Genomic DNA, 26,938 nt, shown 5'->3' with positions numbered 1-26,938 from the left:
CTGTTGCAGTTTTAAAATGATTTGTATAAAAATGAGTAATGCATGACCTAATAGCCATTCTTAGATTTAAGAAAAAGGATTACAAATCTGAAAGGGAAAGATAGTTAACTGAAATACAAGGGAATAATGACATGTAAAACAACAGTAACAATACTAAGATTACAAACATATCTAATAAAATCAGCTAAGTATCACTCTTCTAAACGATTTAAATTAATCTATTAGGCTCCAAACTTAGGAGCTTTAGGTGCAGCCTCAAACATATCTGGAATAGAAGAAAACCACCATCTAAATATATTTTATCCAAATAGATAAAAAACATTTATATTTGTTCTTACAATGTGACATCTAAATGCAGTAATCAAATTCTCCCACAGCTGATTGAATTGTTTTAAGCAAATAAGTATTCAGCATTGGATGTAATTATGGTAACAGCACAAATATCATGATCAGAAGTGTAACACAGTACAGCAGAAAGGTAGAGAAAATGGGGCAAGGGAGAATGAGAGAGTTTTGATTGGACACAGCAGTCTGTGTGCTACTCCTGAGACATATGCCTAAAAGATAAGCCATTTACCACGGGAGAAAAGAGAGTGAATTTCCCAATTTCCCAAGCAATGCAGTTTCCTGGATTATTGCATTGTTGCATTAAATACACATATGGTTGATTTAGAATACCTCAATAAAAAAACTCTTTATTGCCCCAGTGGTCTAAAGTGGAGAAATCTCCTAAAAGTGGAAGTACTGTAATTGAAATTTCAAGAACTTCAGTGATCCACTTTGTCACTAAAATATATATGTGGCTTAAATTGTGTTAGTTATATTAGGTTAGAGATAATAGTCATGTTATAACTGTATATAACAATACGTGAAACAATTTTACTTTAGGGCTTTAGAGAAAGGAGAAGCAGCTTGTATTTCAAGCAGATGTTCAATTAATTTATTTATGAAACGACATCAACAAAGAAACATCTGAGAACATCACTGTTTTACAAATGAATGTAAAGTAAAAGGCTGAGAAAAGTATTCTCTGGTGAATGGTTTTATAACGTGTAGAAATGCTGTAATTTCAAGTTCTCTACCTGTTCCAAACGAACCCAACCCTAGAATCCAAACTTTTTAAAAAAGCCGAAGTAAAGCATAAAATAATCTACCAAGCACTGCAGCCATGCAACCATCATTAAAGTGTCCGGAAACTTCAGATCGTGCAGAATGCAGCTGCGAGAGCAATCATGGGCTTTCCCAAATATGCCCATGTTACACCAACACTCTGCAGTCTGCATTGGTTGCCGATCAGTTTCCGGTCAAAATTCAAAGTGTTGGTTATGACCTATAAAGCCGTTCATGGCACCGGACCAGATTACCTCAGGGACCGCCTTCTGCTGCACGAATTCCAGCGACCAGTTAGGTCCCACAGAGTGGGTCTTCTCCGGGTCCCGTCAACCAAACAATGTCGCTTGGCGGGACCCAGAGGAAGAGCCTTCTCTGTGGTGGCCCCTGCCCGCTGGAACCAACTCCCCCCAGAGATTAGAATTGCCCCCACCCTTCTTGCCTTTCGAAAGCTGCTTAAAACCCACCTCTGCCGCCAGGCATGGGGGAATTGAAATACACTTCCCCCTAGGCCTTTACAATTTTATGCATGGTATGTCTGTATGTATGATTGGTTTTTATATAATGGGTTTTTAACTGTTTTTAGTATTGGATTTTGTTATATACTGTTTTATTGCTGTTGTTAGCCGCCCCGAGTCTGCGGAGAGGGGCGGCATACAAATCCAATAAATAAATGAATAAATAAATAAATTATTCATTATGCCAGTGTCTTGCAGAAAATCCGAGAGCATGAAACGCAATTCCAGTGTAGCAAATTGCACCTCCTATCCAGTAGTCCTTAACATTTAAGATTATCTGTTAACACAGGTATGTATTTTAAACAGTTAAATTATTCACCTTTGTTTCCCAGGATAAGAGTTAGGAGAGTACATGCTTGGGTCACTGTTTGAAGGCACCATGTTGCTTTGACCAGGTGCTCCCATACTGCCTTCAGGACCCAGCCCATGATCCAATCTAAAAATGACAAAGGAAACCTCACACTGTAAAAAAACCCACTTATTCTTCATGTCTGGTGAATTAAAATAATAATAATAATAATAAAGAATTTATGGAATAGCCAATTTCAAATCAACATTTTCTCTGACTGAAAATGTTTTATAGACCACGGCAGACTTTTTGATGAATAAAATTTTAGAGGCTAGCTGATACAGTTCTTGTTCGTAAATTTTGCCTGATGTTTAAAGAACTATGTGATTGCAAGTTTCATATCTATTCATGAAAGTCACTTAGGATTCTATGTAATTAATAACTAAAAAGTAATTGTAGAGACAGTAAAGAGGATGGTCTTGATGTTTATTTTATTTATAGAATAGTCCTAAAAATGCGAGTTCCAGGTACATACGTGAATGATGAGGCAGCAGCCATCTCGATCACCGGAACATAGAGACTTTAATAAAACCACTTAGCTTTCGTTAGCGTGCTGCTAACTTCGTCAGAGTTTTTAAAATGCCGTGGGAGACAAACATCTTTATAAAGCATTACTCAGTCTGCTCATTGCCCGCGTCACGGGGCCACACCCTTCCCTCCCCCCTGCGGTAAGCCTAATTGTGGGCTTAATCCTGCTGGCTGAAGGGAAATCTACCGCTTTTGCTCGTGTTTGTTGCCTTTTTCCCTCCCCAAGGGAGGGGGTGGGATTGTGAGGCTTAATCCTGCTGGCTGTAGGGAGATCTACCGCTTTTACTCGTGTCTGTTGCCTTTTTCCCTCCCCAAGGGAGGGGGTGGAATTGTGAGGCTTAATCCTGCTGGCTGTAGGGAGATCTACCGCTTTTACTCGTGTCTGTTGCCTTTTTCCCTCCCCAAGGGAGGGGGTGGAGTTGTGAGGCAATGCTTCGGAGGTGTTTGGTATTCCTTTCTTCCCCCCATTGTCGTTGTTACTTTCTATAGTGGTACATGTCTGCTCTTGCAATTTTTTACCCATGTCCTCGTCCTAGGTCTACACTGTTCTAATCCCCCCTTGTCCTCTATGTTAGACTTAGATTGTGCCCCTCCACCTCTACCTCCGTATTGCTCCAGTATGTTCCCTTGTTTCTCGTGGGGGGTTATCCCACCCTCATTCGGCTGGTTTCTATGTCTGGCCTGGGGAATTCTGCTGGGGGTTGTGTCCAATCTTAATGACCCATCTCCTTTAAGTCGTTGTTGGTGCCTTAAAGCCTGGTATGCCGATGGCATATCGATGTGTCTATTTAAAGAGTTTTCATTCGAGAACCAGGCTTCTTTTAGGAGGCGACCTCCCTTGGTTTCATCCCGTGCCAGAATCTCAGTTCCCTGGAAATCGAAGCCATGGCCTTGCTCCTCCATGTGTATCCAAATCTGGGAGCGCTGTTCCTGACGCCGGACCGCTAATTTGTGTTCGTGTACACGAGTTCTCAACCTTTTAGCTGTTTCACCCACATAGTGGTGTGTACAATTACTGCAGTTTATACGGTAAATTACCGAGGAAGACTCCTCCTTCACTAGGGTTTCCTTCGGGCGCATTACTGATTTTCTCAAAGTTTGATCAGGCCTATGCGCTACTTTGACCCCGTGGGGTGCCAGTATGCGTGCAGCTGTTTCGGATACCCCTTGTATGTACGGGAGTACCCTCCACGCTGATGTTTCGTTTGTGCTTTCAGTAGGCTGCCGGAGTCTAGGTGTAACGCACCGTTGGATAAAATCCCTCGAGTAACCATGACGTATACAAGTTTGGTAAAGATACGCTCGTTCTTTTTGTTTGGCTGCCCGTGTACTACAATGGGTATTTATCCTGTTGAATAATGTCCGTATGCAGCTGACTTTATGTGCGTTGGGGTGGTTGCTTTCGTTGTGTAACATGCGGTCCGTGCTGGTGGTCTTGCGGTACACCTCCGTGTCGATGCTCTTTAAATAGACACATCGATATGCCATCGGCATACCAGGCTTTAAGGCACCAACAACGACTTAAAGGAGATGGGTCATTAAGATTGGACACAGCCCCCAGCAGAATTCCCCAGGCCAGACATAGAAACCAGCCGAATGAGGGTGGGATAACCCCCCACGAGAAACAAGGGAACATACTGGAGCAATACGGAGGTAGAGGTGGAGGGGCACAATCTAAGTCTAACATAGAGGACAAGGGGGGATTAGAACAGTGTAGACCTAGGACGAGGACATGGGTAAAAAAATTGCAAGAGCAGACATGTACCACTATAGAAAGTAACAACGACAATGGGGGGAAGAAAGGAATACCAAACACCTCTGAAGCATTGCCTCACAACTCCACCCCCTCCCTTGGGGAGGGAAAAAGGCAACAGACACGAGTAAAAGCGGTAGATCTCCCTACAGCCAGCAGGATTAAGCCTCACAATTCCACCCCCTCCCTTGGGGAGGGAAAAAGGCAACAGACATGAGTAAAAGCGGTAGATCTCCCTACAGCCAGCAGGATTAAGCCTCACAATCCCACCCCCTCCCTTGGGGAGGGAAAAAGGCAACAAACACGAGCAAAAGCGGTAGATTTTCCTTCAGCCAGCAGGATTAAGCCCACAATTAGGCTTACCGCAGGGGGGAGGGAAGGGTGTGGCCCCGTGACGCGGGCAATGAGCAGACTGAGTAATGCTTTATAAAGATGTTTGTCTCCCACGGCATTTTAAAAACTCTGACGAAGTTAGCAGCACGCTACCGAAAGCTAAGTGGTTTTATTAAAGTCTCTATGTTCCGGTGATCGAGATGGCTGCTGCCTCATCATTCATATATATATATAAATTTTATATATATATATATATATATATATATATATATATATATATATATAAATAGTAAAGGAATAAAACAATAAAAATAAACAATGAAGATGCAACAATATGAAATGAAAAAGATAATGGAGGGACAGCAGGGTGCCCAGGGGGAAGATAGACTTAGCCACATCGAGGGCTGTATTTCCCTATTGGATATCTAAGCCCCATTACAAGGTCACAAAATGTAGAACATATTTGTCCAGATAGTGTTTGGAATCAGAAGTGGATCAGACAAAGAGCTTTTTAATTTAATAAACTATAAAAAAGAGGAAGAGGTACAATACAACTTGCAAAGTTATTTTATTCTAGACAATCTCAATAAAAGTTGTTTTAGCCTTCTTGTAGAATTGACTTTTGACTTTGGTGTACCTAAGGGTGTTGACCTCAATCTTGCAAGTCTGTGTTGAATTAGGAAGCTGCTTCTGCGTGTTATGAACTTTACTCTTTATCACCTTGGCAATGCACTTTAGGCACCTCCACGGGTGGGCTACTGCACTGACGGGGGGGGGACGCCGATGCCGACGCAGTGGGGTAGCGGAAATGGAGTTCTACCTCAGAGCATCCAATTTGCACTGAAAGATGTTGAAAGAAAATGCAGGATGTCCTACATAAGCCACGCCCACAGTGTGGTAGTAAAAACTTTGGTAGCCCTTCATTGGGCACCTCCCATATCACCATTGCTCTTACTCTTTATAGTCATTCTTTTTCTCAACTAATGTGATTATTTTCCCCCCTCCCAAAAAAAATCCTAATCCTAATGATAATCCTCATCATAATCCTTAGAGGCTATATTTACATGATGAGTTAAACCTTTTTGAAACTGATTCATTTTAGCAATTTTTGATTTAAAAATCCACTGGCATTTCTAATATTCTCATCAGTGATAGAACCTAATTTGAATTCACTACTTAGATTTTTAGTAAAGTATAATGACATAAAACCTTTTCTATTGCTTTATAAAGCAAAATTTATTACTTAATATACATTTTCAATAGTCCTTTTCTTGCTGTCAATTTTCTCAGTAGCATTTTTCAAAAGTTATCTATAAAGAAGAAAGTACTTCAACAAATGAACCAAAATTGCAATACAGTGATCGCTCGATTTTCGCGATCTCGTTCTTACCCTCGATCATCGCGAGGGTTCCGTTCCAGGACCCCACGCGATGATCGATTTTTAGCGAAGTAGCGGTGCGGAAGTAAAAACACCATCTGCGCGTGCGCAGATGGTGTTTTTGCTTCCACTGCCGCCCGCCCTTCGCCCGCCCACCCCGTTGCTTGCGCCCGCCCACCCCGTTGCTCACGCTGTTGCTGGGGCCGCTTCCCAGCTGGGGAGCCGAGCTAGGGAGTCCCCACCGCGCGCGCGTTGCTGGGGAAAGCGCGCGCGCTTGGGGACATCGCAGCTCGGCTCCCCAGCTGGGAAGCGGAGCTAGGGATTCCCCAAGCGCGCGCGCTTTCCCCAGCAACGCGCGGGCGGTGGGGACTCCCTAGCTCGGCTCCCCAGCTGGGGAGCGGAGCTAGGGATTCCCCAAGCGCGCGCGCTTTCCCCAGCAACGCGCGCGCGGTGGGGACTCCCTAGCTCGGCTCCCCAGCTGGGGAGCGGAGCTAGGGATTCCCCAAGCGCGCGCGCTTTCCCCAGCAACGCGCGCGCGGTGGGGACTCCCTAGCTCGGCTCCCCAGCTGGGGAGCGGAGCTAGGGATTCCCCAAGCGCGCGCGCTTTCCCCAGCAACGCGCGCGCGGTGGGGACTCCCTAGCTCGGCTCCCCAGCTGGGGAGCGGAGCTAGGGATTCCCCAAGCGCGCGCGCTTTCCCCAGCAACGCGCGCGCGGTGGGGACTCCCTAGCTCGGCTCCCCAGCTGGGAAGCGGAGCTAGGGATTCCCCAAGCGCGCGCGCTTTCCCCAGCAACGCGCGCGCGCGGTGGGGACTCCCTAGCTCGGCTCCCCAGCTGGGGAGCGGAGCTGCGATGTCCCCAAGCGCGCGGGCACCGCCCGCCCGCCCACGCTGTTGCTGGGGCCGCTTCCCAGCTGGGGAGCCGAGCTGGGGTGTCCCCGCGCGTGCCGCCCGCCCGCCCACGCCGTTGCTCGCGCCGCCGCTGGGGTCTTACGGGGGCAAGAGGGGGAAGACCCAGGGAAGCCTCTGCCCGGCGGGGAAACTCCACCATCTACGCATGCGTGGAAGGGCACGCATGCGCAGATGGTGGAGTTTACTTCCGGGTTGAAAACTCGCGAAATAGCCCTTTCGCGATCCTTGAGGACGCGAAACTCGAGGGTTCACTGTATCGCGATTTTCCCCACCCGATGACGTCACTCTCTTCCTTCCTTTCTCATCTTTCTTTCTCTATCTCTTTCTCTATCTTGCTTCTTCCTCTCTCACACTCTCTTCCTCCCTCTCTCATCTCTTTCTTTCCTTCTCTCTCTTTCTCTATCTCTCCCCCTCTTGCTGGCGGGCGGTGGGCGGGCGGGCGGGGGCATCAGCGAGGAAGACCCAGGGAAGGTTCCTTCGGCCGCCCAGCAGCTGATCTGCTCGGTAGCGCAGCAGCAGCGAGGAGCCGAATCGGGGTTTCCCCTTTGTGTGGGCGGCGGGGAAACTCCGATCTTCGTCTGCTCGCTGCTGCTGCGCTACCGAGCAGATCAGCTGCTGGGCGGCCGCAGCAGCAGCGAGCAGACGAAGATCGGGGTTTCCCCGCCGCCCATGCAAAGGGGAAACCCCGATCTTCGTCTGCTCGCTGCTGCTGCGCTACCGAGCAGATCAGCTGCTGGGCGGCCGAAGGAACCTTCCCTGGGTCTTCCCCGCCGCCCACGCAAACTCCACCATTTGCGCATGCGCGGCCATGAAAAAAAGGGCGCGCATGCGCAGATGGTGTTTTTATTTCCGCAACCCTATATCGCGAAAAATCGATTATCGCGAGGGGTCTTGGAACGGAACCCTCGCGATAATCGAGGGATCACTGTATATTGATGCTTTTCTGGCAGATAGATAATGCTAAACCAGAAAGTTCCCACTGTCAGGCTGCAGAGAAAAAACACATTCTGCATGAAATGTTTTGGTTTTTTTCCAGAATACTGAAACATGGCAAGCAACTTACATTTACTGGCATAGCACTAATTTTTATGCAGGTTGAATGTTACTGTAAATGGTATAATTTTGAAGAGAATAAAGAAAAAAGGTTTTGCTACTTTGTGCATTTTATCATGCTTCTACAGCCATTGTTTGTCACCCATCCCCTTCTTTGAGGGGGACATTTGGCTTTTCCAAAAAAGGATCTCCCCTCTACTGAATTTCAGCCAATTAGCAACTCTTTTCTTCTTTCTGGCTTATGGCAGTGGTTCTCAACCTGGGGGCCGGGACCCCTTTGGGGGTTGAAAGACCATTTCACAGGGGTCGCCTAAGACCATGGGAAAAGACAAATTTCTCATGGTGTTAGGAACCGAAATACCACTCCTCTATCCATCTCTAGGTGGGTCTACCCACATGCAAATAGACTACTACAAATAAGTAAGTAAGTAAGTAAGTAAGTAAGTAAGTAAGTAAGTAAGTAAGTAAGTAAGTAAGTAAGTAAGTAAGTAAATAAATATTTAAATAATAAATAAATAAAGCTTCTATTCTGGTACCGTGGAACATATTTTTACAATCTGACCAATCAGGCATTTACAGTGGAGGTGTCCATCTGACCTTCCTGCCAATCAGCTTAAAGCTGTGTTGGGAGAACTGGTGCTAGAATTATGGTTGGGGGTCACCACAACATGAGGACGGCATTAGAAAGGTTGAGAACCACTGGGCTATGGTTTTATGACTAGGGTGTATGTGAGGGCCCAGTGTAGTGATGGCGAACCTTTCTTTCCTCAGATGCCGAAAGCGGGCACTTTCTCTATCGCACATGTGCAAGTGCCCATACCCATAATTCAATGTTTGTGGAGCATGAAAACATCCTTCTCCACCGCCCCCCCCCCCACCGGAGGCCCTCTGGAATCCAGAAATGACCCATTTCCCAACTTCTGGTGGGTCCAGTAGGCCCATTTTTCACCCTCCACAGGCTTCAGAGGCTTCCATGGAGCCTGAGGAGGGCAAAAACGCCACCCCCCATCCCCCTGGAGGCCCTCCAAAAGTCAAAAATGCCCTCCCAGAGCCTCCCTGCGAGGTGAAAATCAGCTGGCCGGCATGTTGCAGTTGAACTAGGGCAACCGCTCGTGTGCCAGCAGATATGGTTGTGCCATAGGTTCAACATTACTGGCCTAGTGATTAAGTCCCTGGGTGTGTCATCCAGAAGGTTGGTAGTTTGAGACCCAAGTTCACCATTCAAAAGCATGCAAATACAAATAGACAAATCGGTACCACTTTGGTGGGAAGGTAACAATATTCCATGAGTGTATTTGGGCAATACAGTGTTCCCTCGATTTTCGCGGGTTCAAACTTCGCGGAACGTCTATACCACGGTTTTTCAAAAATATTAATTACAAAAATACTTCGCGTTTCCCCCCCCTACACCACGGTTTTTCCCGCCCGATGACGTCATATGTCATTGCCAAACTTTCGTCTGCCTTTAAAAACCATTTTTAAAAAATAAACTTTAATAAATAAACATAGTGAGTAATAATCTAAATGGTTGCTAAGGGAATGGGAAATTGTAATTTAGGGGTTTAAAGTGTAAAGGGAAGGCTTGTGATACTGTTCATACCCAAAAATAGTGTATTTACTTCCGCATCTCTACTTCGCGGAAATTTGACTTTCGCGGGCGGACTTGGAACGCATCCCCTGTGAAAATCGAAGGAATACTGTATTACCAGCCAGCATTAAATGGCTGATATGAATGTGTTTTGTTGTGGGGGTGATAGTTATTTTATTATTTATATTTATTTTATATTGTCCTTTTATGTCCTGTAAGCCAACTTGAGTCACCATGTGCAAGTAGGTGGCTATATAACTTTTCTAAACAAATAAATGAATAAAAACACTGGCTCCCTCAGCTAGGCAAGAGATGAGCACTGCCTCCCCTAGTGTTGGACACAACAGGGCAGAGGAAATTTGACCTTTTTTATGGTCTTATGATGCTAACACAGAACTAAGCTCTCCCATTACCTTAACTTTGAATGGGTGTGGGAGAGGATGGGAAGGAATATACACTATCTCTGTTACCTATCAGACGTATCCAAGTTTACCTTTTTACATTGGTGGGTGTATTGCTTGCCTGCATACAAAAGGATATTGACTCCAACCCCATGTCAGTTACATGTGTTGGGTCACAATGTGAATGAGGATATGAATCCAAACGGAAGTATTGTTGATTTTATTGAAGCTGGGGTGTATTAAATGACTATCCTGGAAATGAGAACCTTTTTTACACAGATTTTTGTAATGTACTCTTCTACAACAGATAGCACAAAGCCATCAGAAGAAGGTGCAATTTCCCAGTGGCTAGTTCAGTAAGCACACACACACACACACACACACACACAGAGGGAGGGAGAGAGAGAGAGAGAGAGAGAGAGAGAGAGAGAGAATAATAATGCTGAAATCTGATTAAGCAAAAAACTAAAATAAAAAATCAAACATAGCCCTCTATAGACAAGGCAACTCTTTGTTCAGCACGCACTCACTTATTAGTTCTTACACAAAATAGACCCAGTCTCTATTAGTGGTTTTGCTCTCGCTGATTTTCTGAAGAACATTAAATGGCTCAGTTAAATGGTCTGTTAGAAGGATAGCGACAATGCAGAATCTTTTCACCATTTTTCTCTGTGTTTTGAAGCTGATGAAGTCTCACCTCCGGTCATAACCACTTCCGTAGGGAAACTGTTGGCGTTGGCCTATGCCCATGTTTGAAATGGTTCCGGCGGGATTCTGGCTGTACATATCCTGCATGCCACTGTTGGGCATTTGTCCAGGGGCCATGAAGGGTTCACTATTTCCAGGCACTATGAAAGAAAGAAAGAAAGAAAGAAAGAAAGAAAGAAAGAAAGAAAGAAAGAAAGAAATATGGCTTATCTATATTATTTGACAGATATATTATTAAGAATTATTAAATACCATTAATATTCAGAAAACTGAAGCAGAATAATTCAACAAACAGTATCAGAACTAAGAAAATACATACTTCAGCAATTATAATGCCACTCTGTATTTTACTGTGATTTACAATAATTCTATACATCTATACTCTAAGCATACTGTATTTCATTCATTCATTCATTCATTCATTCATTCATTCATTCATTCATTCATTCATTCGATTTCTGTGCCAGCCCTCTCCGAAGATTCGGGGCAGCTCACAACATATAAAAAACCAGCAAATTACAATAAAATCAATGCAATTAAATTAAAAATTACACAGCAATCTAAAATCCCTAATTAAATTAAGAAATCAGTCACACTCATTCCAGAATTTTATAATTTTAAACCCAAATAAAAATCTCAAACAATTTTTTTCTGCTTTTTTCCTCAAGAAAGGAGTCTACTACTAATTTACAAATCTCCCCTGGATCAAATATATTAGCATTATGACCACAGCTAATTTTGTTCTCTAAGATCAGCCTCCGCAAATTAAATATATATCTTCATATCTATCTGTGCAGTGAATTTGGAAAGGAAGATGTCTAAATATGTACTGGCTACCAGATAATGGATAGTTTCTAAAATATCAATCTACCCATAAGTAAGGTTTTTCTCCCTGCTGGAGGTGACATAAAACACAGTTCTTCAGTTTTTGATCTTGGCTTCAGTTTTTGATGTTAGCAGAAAAAAAATGTAAGTGACCAGGGTTGGTAAACCTGGGCACTAAATAAAAATGTTTTCCTAAGTTCTTTACAGCTTTTGATTTGGTCCTTTTAAATTTCTGCTTTAACATTAAAACTGCTGCTGTTCTTATTTTATTTACCTGTTTTATTGCTCTATTATTTATTCCTGCTTTCAGATTTCTAACTGGAAGTCACTTTGGAAATCTCCTTGGGACTTAACAGTAATAAATGATTTCAGAGATACAGAATATTGTCTAGTATAAATCATGACTCAGTCATTATCTCTCATCTTGAAGTATACTACAAGGTCCTTGTGAATGCAAAATAGTTGTTATAGCTGTATATACAGATACCTACCTACATACTGTACATACATAAACAGAATCTTGCCTGAAAGATACTCTAGAGAGGCATTTATGTTCAGGTTTTCTGAAATAATTGAGTAAGTCAGAATTTTGCTTAAAGTACAGCATTGCTTCACAAATACTGCTAAAGATTCAGTATGACTTTTTTTTGTATTTTTATGTATGTTTACATATGACTGTTAAAGGGATTTGAATCTCATTAGCAGAACTCATGATATAAATGATCTATTTAACACTACTGAGACATTTGTCGAGATATAAAAATCTTGCTGTTGAAGTACTGTAGGTTCCCATAAAGTGGAACTGTTGCAAGAGATCCTTACTTCCCTGTCAAAAAAGTTTTCCCCAAGAATGTTATAGGGCACGATACACCATTACATCTATTCCTTTATACTTAGCCAATTTATTCCTGTAAACTTCCTGTAGCAGTCCTATTTCATCTAAATGAAATAAGACAATGACAATTGGTGCTTACTGGTACATTATGATTTAGACTAAAATAATATATACTGCTCAAAAATAAAGGGAAGACTCAAATAACACATCCTAGTTCTGAATGAATGAAATATTCTCATTGAATACTTTGTTCTGTACAAAGTTGAATGTGCACAACAGCATGTGAAATCAGTGTTGCTTCCTAAGTGGACAGTTTGATTTCACAGAAGTTTGATTTACTTGGAGTTGTATTGTGTTGTTTAAGTGTTTCCTTTATTTTTTTGAGCAGTGCATGTTGTATCACTGTATGTCTTATTTAACTGGTTTGTATATTATATCATCTGAGTTTACCAAATCCTGTTACTTACAGAAAAGTAATATCTCCGGGACTGCCTTCTGCCGCATGAATCCCAGTGACCGGTTCAGTCCCACAGAGTTGGCCTTCTCCGGGTCCTGTCGACGAAACAATGTCGTCTGGCAGGACCCAGGGGAAGAGCCTTCTCTGTGGTGGCCCCAACCCTCTGGAATCAACTCCCCCCCCCCGGAGATTAGGATTACCCTCACCCTCCTTGCCTTTTGCAAACTCCTTAAAACCCACCTCTGTCATCAGGCATGGGGAAATTGATTCCCCTGAGCCGTTCCCGTTTTATGTATGGTATGATTGTTTTTTATACTAAGGGTTTTTAAATTGTTTTAATCATTGGATTTATACTGTTTTGTTGTTGTGAGCCGCTCCGAGTCTTCGGAAAGGGATGGCATACAAATCTAAATAATAATAATAATAATAATAATAATAATAATCATAATAATAATAAGCTTAAGTTGATAGTACTGGTATAATTCAAACAATGTAATTATAAAAAACTCTTCCATATAATTTTCTGTATCGTGAAAAGAACTTCTTAAACTTATTGGCAAAAATTCTCTGCACTCATCTATTAACTTCCAAAACAATAGCACACCATATTTTTTGGACTATAAGTTGCACCAGAGTATAAGACACACCTTAGCTTTTGGAGAAGAAAATAGGGTACCAGGTATTAATCTGGCTAGCATCCTTAGTCTGGTCAGCTTCAGCACATTATTTTATCCCTGGGTTAGGGCTTAAAGATACTTTGTTCAAAGCGAGTAGCAATGAAAAAGCCTACAAGCCAGGAAGATCTAGGAAGATCGTTAGTGTCTCGTTAGGGCTGAAAAAAATAGCTCAAAAAGCTACATTACAAGTATAAGATGTACCCAAATTTTCAGCCTCTTTTAGGAGGAAAAAAGGTGTGTTTTATACTCTGAAAAATACGGTAGTTACTTATGAAAGGGAAAAACAAAGTATTAAAAATATTTTTAATACCTTTGTAATACAATATATACATACACAGAATCTATGTATGCGCCCCTTCCCCCATGCAACAATAATGTCAGCAGATACCTTTTCTCATCCCACCAAAAGGATCCTTGTTTGGCTCATAGGGCATCCTTCCCATCATATCTGGCATACTCATTGATTGCTGATAGGGTGCATTTGGAGTCATGGAGTTCCGCTTTGGGTATGTGGAATCACTTATATCCGAAAAGGGATCATGTACACTGACTGAACTATTTCTAAAGAGATAGAACATAAGAAAATATTTGAGTTATAGAGACACAATTATAGATGAACAATGCCTGATCAGGTGGTGATCCATAGAGTTCAAAAATTTTAACTGTTGTGAAAATCACCACTGTTGCCTTAACAGTATAAGATATATAAGATATTCAAAATATATAGAACAAGTGTTCAAGTACCTCATTCTCTACCTGAGTCAAGAAATTCAGAATGGAATATGAGAATACCTATTTGTCCAAGGCCCATAAAATGAACTTCATAGCAGAACTGGGATTTGAACAAGAGTTTCTTAAATTTAATCCAGCAGCCTAATCATCTCAACATAGTGCCTCCTTTCCATCATTTATATGCATCACAGATCAATTCTTGGTGTCAGAATGTCTTAATTTACATCAAAAGTATTATGCCTTGTGAAAAGGCACTGTATGGTTAATTTATTCATTTTAATTGCACCATTCAATTAAATACATATGAATATAAGCAGATAACTTCTCAAATTTAGTTTGCCAGATCACTGATCATATCCAACCTCTGTTCATTGAATATTCCCCAAATTTTATCGCCAAAGAAATACACATTTGTATGTATGGATATTGAAATAACACGCATGACAACAATGGGCAACTTTAAAAATCAGTTAGTAGGGTTGTACATGGATGTGCCTGTGTGTTGGCAGATAAACAATTCAAATTGTGCACAAATGGTTATTTTTGAGAGGGCCTGATATAGTTGGTTTTTTTCTCAAAGCCAGATGCTGCAGGAAATAATGGAGAAGTCCTTTTAGGGAAAAATAGAGGTTTGTTCTATTTACTAACTAGTTCTCTATAATAGGATTAAGCCATAATAATGCTTTATTTGGAACTGCTCGCTAATTTTCTCCATTTTTTCTGGTTGCTTATGCATTATCTGGACACAGTTGCACACATACCTACACATACACACACAGAGTTCTACAGTGAAAAAGCAGAAGCTTCATCCTGCAAACTCATATAAAATCACTCTTAAGGCAAAGCTTTTTAAATAGTTTTTAGTTTTGCCATCAATGCAGCTCTAACCAAAGACTGAAGAGTTTGGGTCTGTGCGTTTATTGATGAAATTAAAAGCAACTTTCTCACACATCAGTTTGAACCTCTGCATTTTCAGATCCCATGCCTCTCCTTTTTTTCATTCCTAGTCAGGGGGAGGGGTGAGATTGACAATATGGTGGCAAAGAAAGATGGGGTAACTGCCACTCACCATCAATGATGTCATGGGCAGCATCCAAGAAATGCCCGTGACACTCATTTTCCAGATACCAATAATATTTCCCACAACATGTTGCATTTTGAGTCACAGGAAAATGCAACATCCCTGAAAGAGAGAGAAGGTGTCTGGATTTGGGGCAGTGACTGCACTCGCCAAAGCACAGATCCAATATCCTGAAAGGCTCTAAGAAAAGTACCTGCTGCTCTGCGTCGGCGTCATCTGTCCATGAGGCGTGGACGCTGGTGTTGGAGGCTTGAGGTCACTTGGCACTTCTGTCATAGAATTGCTCCCTGTAGACTGAGGGGTCTGTGGACCCTGAAGAGAACCCGAGTTAGCTGGAAAAAAATTTTTTTAAGGGGAAGAAGAGGAAAAAGAAATATCAGCTGTGAACTCTTACATGCGTAGAAAGAAAACTGAGGCAGAAAAGCAGAAAAAAAGAGGTATTTGTGAGGAAATATCTTGATTTTATTTGAATATACTTCCTAGATGAGATGTGATTTATTTTATTAAGTTTTGCCATGGCTAAGAATTCATCATTATATACGGCTTAAGCAAAACTTGTCCAGGTCTTGTTCAAGTTTATGACTAACAGGGCAGACATACTGGAATTTTATTGGTTCGCTTTATCTAAACTCTTTTCAAAATACACTTAACTTGTAAGAAGAATAGACTCCTAGACCACAACAGAAAAGTTGAAAACACCAAGTCTTGGGTGATTTTCATAGAATCCTGTGTGGTCTTTGAAGTTGTTTTCTTGCAGAAATTTTATTACCCAACTAGGTAACATCTTCAGTGCTGGAAGAATTGGGATTACATACAGTGGCTTGCCCTGTCAAGTGTTGGTGGGAGTATTGTTTACTATATTTGATTGTTTGTCTGAACTGATAGTTTCAAACTCACGACAAACTCAATTTAAGTTGGATCATTTCCCTAGAAGTGCTTCCAGAGTCTCAAGCACAGCATTATGCAGCAAAATAAACAGGCCTTATATTTACAAAGACTTGAAAAGGAGAAACTTTGGCAAAGTTAAGTGTTCTAATGTTTTGATGTGAGGAGCTCCCAATATATATAATGTGGATTCATAAATACTTAGGATGAAGCTGATGGAGCAATATTCTACCAGGCAATGAAATGTCTAAATTAGCTCTTAAAATATGGGATTTCTCCCCTCTGATGAGATTGACTTGTCCTGTTCACTAATTGCTTCCTAAAATATGATGAAAATAGTAATTTTGGCTTCAACAGCTGGGAAAAAGAGCTGTGGGTGATATGATGTCTGCCACAAAAGATCTATTATGTTACATACAAGTTATTAAGCAAAGTTGTTTATTTACTTTATAATATTTATAAGCTGTCCCTATCCTAAAGGTCAAAAGAAACAGTGCAAACTAACCATTACCAATTACAATTAATCATCCCAAACCTAAACATGATAGGCACCGATAAAACTAAACTTTCCAAATGCTAAATATATTCTGAAATAGAACTGCTTTAATTTGTGTGTGAAATATTAGGAGGGTTGGGCTGCGGGGACCCTTAGCAGGAGGATATGGGGAGAAGGATCTGTCCCACGCTGCATGCCTCAAGGCCCTTCACAAAACTGGGATCTGGGATCAAGCCCTCTCTGGATGACTTGGCTAGATACCAAAGACAATTCTGCCAAGGGTGGTTTGATAAGTCCCAGGGTTGTGCTGTATAGGCTACAAAGGTCATGACCACAACTCTCCAGTTGGTTGAGAAGCCTACTGATAATCAATGCAGTAACTTCAAAGTATATGTTAGACCAGGGGTGACCAACCTTGGCAACTTTAATATCCAAGAACTTCAATTCCTAGAATTGCTAGGTGGGGAATTCTGGGAGTTAACTTCACAAGTCTTAAAAGTTGCCAAGGTTGGACATTCCTGCTTTAGTGTTTAATTTTACTTCCAGGGCCTTCTGACAGCTCCCTTCTGTTAGACAACAGAGTAGCATATTATTATTATTATTATTATTATTATTATTATTATTATTATTATTATTATTATTATTATTATTATTATTTAGATTTGTATGCCGCCCCTCTCCGCAGACTCGGGACGGCTCACAACAGTGACAAAAACAATATATATTGACAAATCTAATAATTAAAATCTAAGATAACAATTGCACAACTATCCCAGACTTGAAAATTGCCACTAAAATGAAGTCTATATAGTTTGTCAAGATTAACATCTAGGTACAGAAAGAATCAGTTGAGATGAATCTTAGATGAATCTTAATTCTACCATCTCAAAAGCATCCAATTGGACTTGTTGGCTACACCACTATGCAATTGTATGCTATACCCTGAGCCTTGCACAGAATCCACCGCAATTTCTAAATCACAATTGCATTGGAATGCCTGTCTTTTTTTATTTATACTGTCTCAAATATCCAGTTGATAATACTAGAGAAGGAAAAGGAGGGTGGGAGGCAGGGAGTGAATGAAAGCTTTTCCATTGCCCAGCAATTCCCCCTGCTTCCCCCCCCCCCAACTCTGTACGCCAAATTGGAAGAAACAAATAAATACATGAATGTAGCCTCTTGGAACTCTATTAATAGGAGGCCTAACATGCTCTCTAGGATATCCCTACCTTTTGCCAGAAGCTACAAATGTATAAGCTAAAGTAAACAATGGAAAGGTTACTGAAGGTTAAGTACATTCACATACTTCAGTCTTAACAGCCAGACGCCATGCTGGGAAGATAATTTACACAGCGTGAACTCGGTGCCCTAATTCTGACAAGGGGGAAGGGAGGGAAAAGCGGTGGGAGGTTTACTAGGAAACATCACATGTCCACCGTGAATGAAGGTCAATCAAAGGGCACCTTTGTTTATAACCCAGCCCCTTTCCTCGTTTATCTTCCGCTGGGGATTCCCTAGTTGGCTGCCTGCCAGATTTTGTGACATCACCTGTCAGCTAATAATAGAAATGCAGTCACCCACCTGCCAGCAAAGATAGATGGGTTTTTGGTTATAGACTGACTAATTAAAAGACTGCCTTAGCCCTCTGTGCTCGCACTCCCCTCCTTGTTTCCCTGCTGCCAAGGAAACCCTGGGCTCCCTGTAAACTGAGGCGCAAAGTTTTCTAAACTAAGCCTGCTGAGAACGTTGGGATTACAGAAATAGAGGTTGGGGGGGGGATTGGCTCTTTTCCTTCAGTCAGTTGAAATGATATGCAAAAACTATTGGCCTGAATTAAGAAGCCAACTCAAGACTGCTGGAATTTCCAAGGAGGGAAACGTGTTATGCAAATTTGACTTCTAATGATATATGGGGACCGGAAGCTTTGTCAGTGATGCAGTGAGTTTTACGTGATTTTATGGTTTTTTTTAATTGCAGTCATTAAATGTGCCACACTGTCATTAAGCGAATTGTGAAGTTGTTAAGCAAAATTGACTTCTCCCCTCCCTGATTTTGCTTGTTGGAGGCCTCCTGGAAACAGCATAAATGGTAATCACATGATCCCAAAACACCACCCCCATTATAAATTCAATATTGATCATGTGACTACAAGAAAGATCAGAAGCAACATGAGAAAATATTATTTTACTGAAAGAGTAGTAGATCCTTGGAACAAACTTCCAGCAGACGTGGTATATAAATCCACAGTAACTGAATGTAAACATGCCTGGGATAAATATATATCCATTGTAAGATAAAATACAAAAAATAGTATAAGGGCAGACTAGATGGATCATGAGGTCTTTTTCTGCCGTCAGTCTTCTATGTTTCTAAGGACATTTGTGCTGTCAGATTTTACCAGAGGTAGGTTCCTACCGGTTTGGACTGGTTCTATAGAACCGTTAGTAGCTTGGCGGCCTGGTCACTGGAACCGGCAGCAACCCAGGCCTGCCATGCTGAGCCAGTTCTCTTAGTTTTTTTAGTACTGCACCTGCGCGCAACACATACCAGCCTGTGCGGCATGTTCGTGAGAGAACTAGCAGTAGCAGAATCCGGAGCCCACCCCTGGACTTTACCAGCTTCTGTGCCATGTTACTTCTTCTTTTTTTTTCAATCTGTCCCTAACTTTTTCAAAGTTATTCTTTAAACTGAAAGATCAAAATATGCAAAATAATATGCCTTATTTAAACTGTTAAGCTGTTAAAGTATATAGGCAGTTCCAAATAAAGTGGGGTTTTTTTTTCAAAGACCGAATATTCAGGTCTGATAAGTTCAAAATTTCCATGTATCTAGGCAACCCTTTCGGTATTACTCCTATTACTATCGGTATAAGCATTGATTTCTTCCTTTACGATAACTCAACTTTATTTTGCAAATAGCAGCACTTCATTATTTTCTTCTTCTTTCTTTTCAATTCAGGTATCACCTGGTATTGCAATATCAATGCAAGTCTTTTTTTCTTTTCCATAGTGATGTCAATCTTGTTGTGGGCCAGATGTCTGTCTGTTTGGATTCGAAAGTCCTACAAGATCTTGACTTTGGTCAATTGAGTTCTTGGTGTTCGCAGTAATTTTTTGCTGCAGTTGAACCCAAACTTCTGGCAAAGCTTGTAATGTATAATTCTGGCATCATGATGTTGTAGCTAATGGTGAGATTTTGCTGCAGCCACTGATAAGATGATCCGGTGTTTCATCTTTCTCATTGCATCAGCGGTATTTGCTGGTATTACTGACATTTATTATTATTATTATTATTATTATAATTATCAGAACTATTATTATTATCATTACTTTTTAAGATTTAATTTTCAACTTGATTCATCATCTTGGACTGCTAACAACTTAACAGTTCAAGTCATAACCAAGAAATCATTGTTGTTGTTTGTTTTTACTATTGTTGTTATTATTGAATGCGAAGGATATTTGGGTGTTTGTCTGTGTTTGTGTTTTTGTGAAGATTCCCAGTTTGCTTTTGATTAAATGGGTACAGAGTAAAAGTTGAATATATCAAAAGAGCATGAAGCTTGTTCTCTATCTCTACATTATCTTTTTCATGAGAAAGTTTATTTTCTTTGAGCAGGGATTTTATGAATGGAGTCATATCCACAATAGCAGGTATTTATGAATGGGAAAGTGCTACCATGGTAGCTATTTTGTGTCCTGATGCTTTTCAGCACTGCAAATTAGCATGCAGTAAGGTGAAATTCAATTATAGATCCAGCAGTAAGTTAGGAAGAATATGAAAAACATAATTTGGTAAACATACTCCTTTCTCCCTTTCAGTATATACTGACGAGAATTCTGTTTAGTAATTGACTTTTTATGAATAAATTGTGATTCAAAGAACTGAAAGCTGAAACATGAACAGTCCTATTTCCTTTCTTCAAGCACCATTATGCATTGTTAACTCTCTTCATATATTTTGCCCTGTCATTGTGTCCATAAATTGTTTGTATAGAACAAGTGTTGAAAATTAGGAGACTAATCATTACATATTTTATAAAGTCCCTAACTCAGCAGTAAAATGTATGAACAACAACTCCTATTTGGTGATTTCCCCCCCCAGATGTAATCATGTTTTTGTTTTGAAAATGAAGTTTCCACTTGGTCTAAATATATCTTTCTGAACTAAATATGATACCGATAAGACCTTTAAATGTGGGCTAAATGTTTACACGATGAACTCTGACATTTCTCTACTTTACCATTTGCTCTAAGTAAAGCTAGATTTTCCAATTGAAATCTGTTTACTTCAGGCTGTTAAGAGGGTATTGAGGTGTAAACAGTTATGATGAAAAGTAAATATTGGCATATTGGTTCAACTATATGGAAAATCATTCCTAACGCTGATTCTTTTTGTTTACGGAATATCCATCTAAACTAAACTGTTCCAGCACCATCTTTGACACGATAGGGCTTTCAGAGAGATATTACAGCAATGGAGTTGCTATTATTCAATTTATCCCAGTAGTATTTTAAGTTTGCTGTTTCACTCCTCAGCATATTTCCTGTGGTTACTTCCATTGCAATAAAATCCCAGTAATCTACAACAAATGTTTTTCTAGTATTTCTGTGGAAAAAGAGCTCTTGTCTCTGGAAAGTAATATTTTAAAGACTGATAGCTTTATTTTGTGACATAAACTTTCTTGGACAGAAGCCTACTTCATTATAAGAAATAAATATTGCTCTCAGTTGTCAAATATATATTTATAGGTGGATGTGTATCAGAGGTGGGTTCCTCCTGGCTTGGCCCACTTTGCCCGAACTGGTGGCAAACCGCTAATGATGTCATGATGACACAGAATCAGTTTGGTCGGTGCTGGTCCGTGGATGTCGCCATTAAAAAAAAATTATGGGGTTCTTTCCTGCTGCACATGTGCAGAAGCTGTTTCTGGCACTGTGATTGACTCACCATCTTGTTTTCAGATTTTTTTTTAAAAAAATTTTTTTCTAGCACTGTGCATGCGTGCACATAGCCACGTGGTGTGGGAGGAAGCGAACCAGCAGCGAGGTAAGTTAGAACCCACCCCTGCTGTGCATATACGCCCAGAACATACTTAAGTATTTTCCTAAGTCAACAGCATCCACAGTAATATTAATTCCAGAATGGGAATTTTTCATTGCTGCCTATAAGTGAAGTATGTTTTGTTGAAGTACGGTCACCTTGTAAGACAAAAGAACTAAGAGATCTAAGCACTTTCAGTTCGTTTTCCAGTGTTCAGGGTTATTTTTCAATTTTTTTTAAGGAAACTGATCTGTTTCTTCCTGTCCATAAGTGTTAGTGTATAATATCATATTGGACGAACAATTGAATGAGCCCTTAATGGCCAAATAAAATAGTAGGTTGATTGAGTTATAGTACAATAGGACTGCCCATCATTTTAGTCTTTCTCTTTAAACTTCTAGCATGGATTTTTTACGTTACATTTTTATGGGCTATGGTAGGCTTCCTTATTATGCTTCCTTCCCTTCTTTGGGTGTCTGAATCTTCTTGCAGCTATTAGCAATTTTTATTTCCCCCCCTCTTTTTTTCAACATATCTCTCTCAATAGGTTACCCACTCTGGAATATTTTCTATATGGCTGTTATGTATTATTTCACTTTCCATGATCCCTGTTTAGTCTTCCTATTTTTGTAGGAGCTGTGGTGGCACAGTGGTTAGAATGCAGGACTGCAAGTTACTTCTGCTGACTACAGTTCAGTAGTTCAATTTTCACCGGCTCTAGGTTGACTCAGCCTTCCATCCTTCTGAAGTGGGTAAAATGAGGACCCATATTCTTTAAGGCAATATGCTGACTCTGTAAACCACTTAGAGAGGGCTATAAAGCACTATGAAGCAGTATATAAGTGTAAATGCTGTTGCTATTATCTGCAATTTGCTGCCTCTTTTGTTTTGCTTTCACTTCTATCTAATGCTACCCAATAGTTCTATCCTCAGATTTTTATTATCTCCAAAACAAACAAACAAACAAACTCTAAATGCTTTCTCAGTTTTTTGTGATATCAGAGCTGCTGAACAAATCACTGCCCCAAACCTGATGATAAAACATTTTGTTTGTCAACATTAAATGTAGTCTATAACGTAGTATACTGTATAATGAAAACAAAATGTTACAAATAAGAAATGTAAAACAACAAAAGTCCACAGAAAGATTTTACTATATGCTATAAATAATTTCCTGGAACAATACCATTAGAATTTTGCAGATCTAAAAAAGTAAAATTAAAATAGAAATACAGTGGTACCTCTACTTATGAACTTAATTTGTTCTGTGACCAGGTTCTTAAGTAGAAAAGTTTGTAAGAAGAAGCAATTTTTCCCATAGGAATCAATGTAAAAGCAAATAATGCGTGCGATTGGGGAAACCACAGGGAAGGTGGAGGCCCTGTTTTCCTCCCAGGAGATTCCTAGAGAAGCACCACGGAGGCTTCTCCCTGCCTTTTCTGTCCCTGTTTCCTCCCAGGAGATTCCTAGAGAGGCCCCACGGAGGCTTCTCCCTGCCTTTTCCGGTTACAGTTTCGGAGGCTCGGGTTTGTAAGTGGAAAATGGTTCTTGAGAAGAAGCAAAAAAATCTTGAACACCCAGTTCTTATCGAGAAAAATTCATAAGTAAAGGAATTCTTAGATAGAGGTACCACTGTACAGCCCAATTCTGCTTGGGTAATGTGGAGTGCATTTTACTTCCATTAGAAATTAGTAGTAAACATTTTTAATAGTTATTAATGGAGCTAAATTTAACTTGCAGAATGTCAGTACGGTTTTGACAGATACTTGCACATGTCAATATGAATATATGCAAATACTTTAAGAGATCTGTTGATATAGGTAATCAAGAGCTACTAAAATCTTCCTCATTTATGAGCTTCAGAAATTCATTAGAAACATGTGCAGATGTTTTTATGAAATTTAAGTTGTCTAATAACTCCATCTCCTGTGCAATTTTTTTAAAAAAGATTGTTTCTGTAGTTCTTCAACATACCAGGAGATGGCGGCTGAATCTTAGCATGCTTCTTAGTATCTCCAGTGCTGAAGACTTCTGGAGGAGGTTCCTCCCCTCGTTCAATCTTGCATTCAAAGGCAAAAAGATATTGAATGTATTGTTTTTTCAAGGAACTGGCTGCGCTGCTCGAAGTGCCAATGTTTAAGTTGGTAGCCAACTCACGCCACTTCTTATTTTTATTAACCTAGGAAATGAAGGAAGGAGGAACAAAGACACGAATAAATAAAATAGCAGGTTGAGTGAACTGCAGAAAAATAGATTGATAAAAAAACCTGAAGACAGAAAAGGGAAAAAAACCCCTAGATGTAATGTCTTTCAAACAAAAAAACGAAATGCCCATTATTCCCACATTTAATAATGCATAAACATTATCTGCACTTACCAAACCATTTAAAAAACTTACTTTCGCTATATAAAATGCTTTGCTATTTACATCTCTACTTTTTATGCTTTCAGCTTGCCATGTATAGTGTGATCAAATTTATTTTATATACTTTGTTCCGCTGACACACAAACATGCAGTCTGAGTGTTGCTATTGTTTTTTTTTTTTTAAATCAGCTTTTAAAAACAAAATTTAAATGGCAATAATAAAGATATTATTGAAGTGTTTTAATATCTTCAAATTTCTTCAAACCAGCAGCTCCAGGTTAGTTCAATTAGTATTTCTGGTTCAGGGGCTAAAAGTCACACAGTGAGACAAGCACTCACTATGCAGGAGAAAAGATGAATTATAAATTTATTAAGAAGAATTCTAGAGAGAAAGATGAATATTATTGGTAATACGTAACACTAAAATTCTAAGAGTTGCTTAAATAAAACTGGATGATGTATGAAGGCCCAAAATGTATAATGTATGCATCCTTTATGTAGATCCATTGCAGCATATATTTTTTTACTTTCCAGTTATGTGTTTATGGTTAAAAAACCCCTAACAAAATATGTACCTATATATTTTCTCAATTATACCATATACAGTTTATATGCTTTTCTTTCTGTATCTGTATTTGAAAATTTATATGTTGTAAGCTGTCCTTTATTTATTTATTATTAATTGAATCCCAGTCACAAAAACTGACCACAGACCCAGAAAAACACAGGATGCCACCACCAATCACCCTCACCTGAGCCAAATCCATACCCACCCCACAGACAAAATACAACCACCACCCAGAAGCCAAACCACGGCAGCATCTCCAACTGCTGCACTCCCCTCCAATACCCACACAAAACAAACTGACACATGCCATAACACATAGCCAGAGCACAAATATGGAACCAAACCAAAACCTGGGATGCTACACCACAGACATACATTACAAAACAGCCGACTAATCTTGCAAACATCAACTGCAACAACTAGTCAGGATGTCATCCTTAATCTGCAAACTTCAACTAATCTGCAAACATCAACTGCATCAACTACTCAAGGTGTTACCCCATCAACTAATCAAGATGTTATAACTCAGCCAACTAACCCGCTTACAGCAATTGAACCAGCACTCAGCACCCCCACACCAATATTTATAGAAAGACGGCTCCACCATGTTTTGTTCGCCGTAGCATGAAGCCGAAAACACCAGCCTGTCATGACCTCTTCTGGAAGTGAATTCCATAAACCAATAACTCTCTGGGTGGAGAAATATTTCCCTTTATTTGTCCTTGCTTTCTTACCTATGAGCTTTAGGGAGTGCCCCCTCATCCTAGTACAGTGTGATAGAGAAAAGAATTTGAATTTTTCCCTATCCACCTTTTCTATCCCATGCATGATTTTATACACTTCGATCAAGTCACCCCTTAAACACCATCTTTCAAGGCTGAAGAGACCAAGGCGTTGGGGATAGACTGGATGGTTAAGAAATCCAATAAGTAATCATATCCTTTTTTATTTATTTATTTATTCATTCAATTTTTATGCCGCCCTTCTCCTTAGACTCAGGGTGGCTTACAACATGTTAACAATTATACTGAAAAGCTTAGGGCACATTCATGATTACCTAGTTTAGATTGAAAAAACTCAGAAGGGGTTTAGCCTCTCACAAGAGAACAAAATTGATCAACTTTTGCAATATTGCAACATGACTGACGCAAGTTGACATATCAAGATAGTCCTCAGTTTGAGGATCAAACACTTTACCGTTCAGTCATTGGGTCACTGTTATACATTAGCAGTTGGACAAGACCCAACATTTCACTTAGTGTCAATCTTTTGTCAAGACACGTTGGCAACGCAAGTACATTTCACTGGACGTGCATAAAGAGACTGCTGAAATACATGAAGTACACGAAAAACATGAAATTGTTCTTAGAACCAGAACACAACAAGTATCCTGAGTTGATTTGCTATGCAGATTCTGATTGGGCAGGTGATATAGAAACACGACAAAGTACCTCTGGTTATATAATGTTTTTGAATGGTTGTCCAATTTATTGGAAAGTTAGAAAGCAAAAATTTATTTCTTGTTCTTCCACTGAATCAGAATATGCTTGGGTTTCTGACTGTTGTAATGCTTTAACCAATGTTTCTGCTCTCGTTAATAGTATTTGGGGTGATCCCATGAAACCAATAGTTATTATGGAGGACAATGTTTCAGTCACATTCAGTCACATTTCAAGGATAGTCTATACTTTCCCCTGCAAGGTTAAGATTAAAGCTATTTGACAATCTGACATCGCTCACAATCACTCACCTGGGCTAAGCCTCCAATCTCCTTAACACAAATGTAGAGTCTAAAAAGATCCAGTGGCTTCTTGCCAACAGCAGGGAGACCAGCTACAGGTGTTCCCCTTTCTTCCATGAAGTTGAGATAGCGATCCACCCAAACTTTCCGCTCTGGCTCAGTTCCCAGCTCATACATTTTGGTGATCTTCTCCCCGGTTGTGTTGGAGGAACTTGATTTCTAAAGCAAACATATTTCAAAAAGAAAGTTGGGGAAGGGAGGAAGAAGAGAAATGGTAATAAGAAACTTATACAACATAGACCAAGGAGGATGTTAAACAAAAAGCTATCACACAACAGACAGGAATGAAGGCTACTAGTTCAGGCACAAACAATACATTCTGTCCACATGCTGCATTTCATTTATAAAACAAAGGGCCCAAACTCCCAATTTTATTGTTTTCATATTAATTCAGATAAGCTTTGGATCTCAGAAGGCAACTTTCTGATGATGCCTGAGGTTAGTAATGATTTCACTCTATTAAAAAAACGAAACCCTGAAACACAAGGTAATTCAAACATTCACATTCAAATCAGTTCTGCTGTAATTAGAATTAAAAAACATCT

General features: G+C 40.3%; 1 protein-coding gene across 8 annotated transcripts in view; it reads right to left on the bottom strand.

Annotated features, from left to right (window-relative positions):
* ARID1B (AT-rich interaction domain 1B) overlaps window positions 1-26,938 on the bottom strand; it is a 494,636-nt gene that overhangs the window by 12,871 nt on the left and 454,827 nt on the right. For 4 of the 8 annotated variants that reach the window (XM_070733771.1, XM_070733775.1, XM_070733772.1 and 1 more), the window contains 6 exons: window positions 26,343-26,552; window positions 23,634-23,838; window positions 15,429-15,567; window positions 13,811-13,983; window positions 10,618-10,768; window positions 1,948-2,064 (listed from right to left, as the gene is read on the bottom strand). In XM_070733771.1, coding sequence (XP_070589872.1) covers window positions 1,948-2,064; window positions 10,618-10,768; window positions 13,811-13,983; window positions 15,429-15,567; window positions 23,634-23,838; window positions 26,343-26,552 — 995 coding nt within the window. The remainder of the gene's footprint in view (window positions 1-1,947; window positions 2,065-10,617; window positions 10,769-13,810; window positions 13,984-15,428; window positions 15,568-23,633; window positions 23,839-26,342; window positions 26,553-26,938) is intronic. The other 4 variants (XM_070733773.1, XM_070733776.1, XM_070733777.1 and 1 more) reach the window with 1 other exon arrangement.

The sequence above is a fragment of the Erythrolamprus reginae genome, chromosome 1 (genome assembly GCF_031021105.1).
Source record: "Erythrolamprus reginae isolate rEryReg1 chromosome 1, rEryReg1.hap1, whole genome shotgun sequence".
In the NCBI taxonomy this organism is placed as follows: domain Eukaryota; kingdom Metazoa; phylum Chordata; class Lepidosauria; order Squamata; family Dipsadidae; genus Erythrolamprus; species Erythrolamprus reginae.
This window is presented reverse-complemented; position numbering and strand designations above follow the sequence as displayed.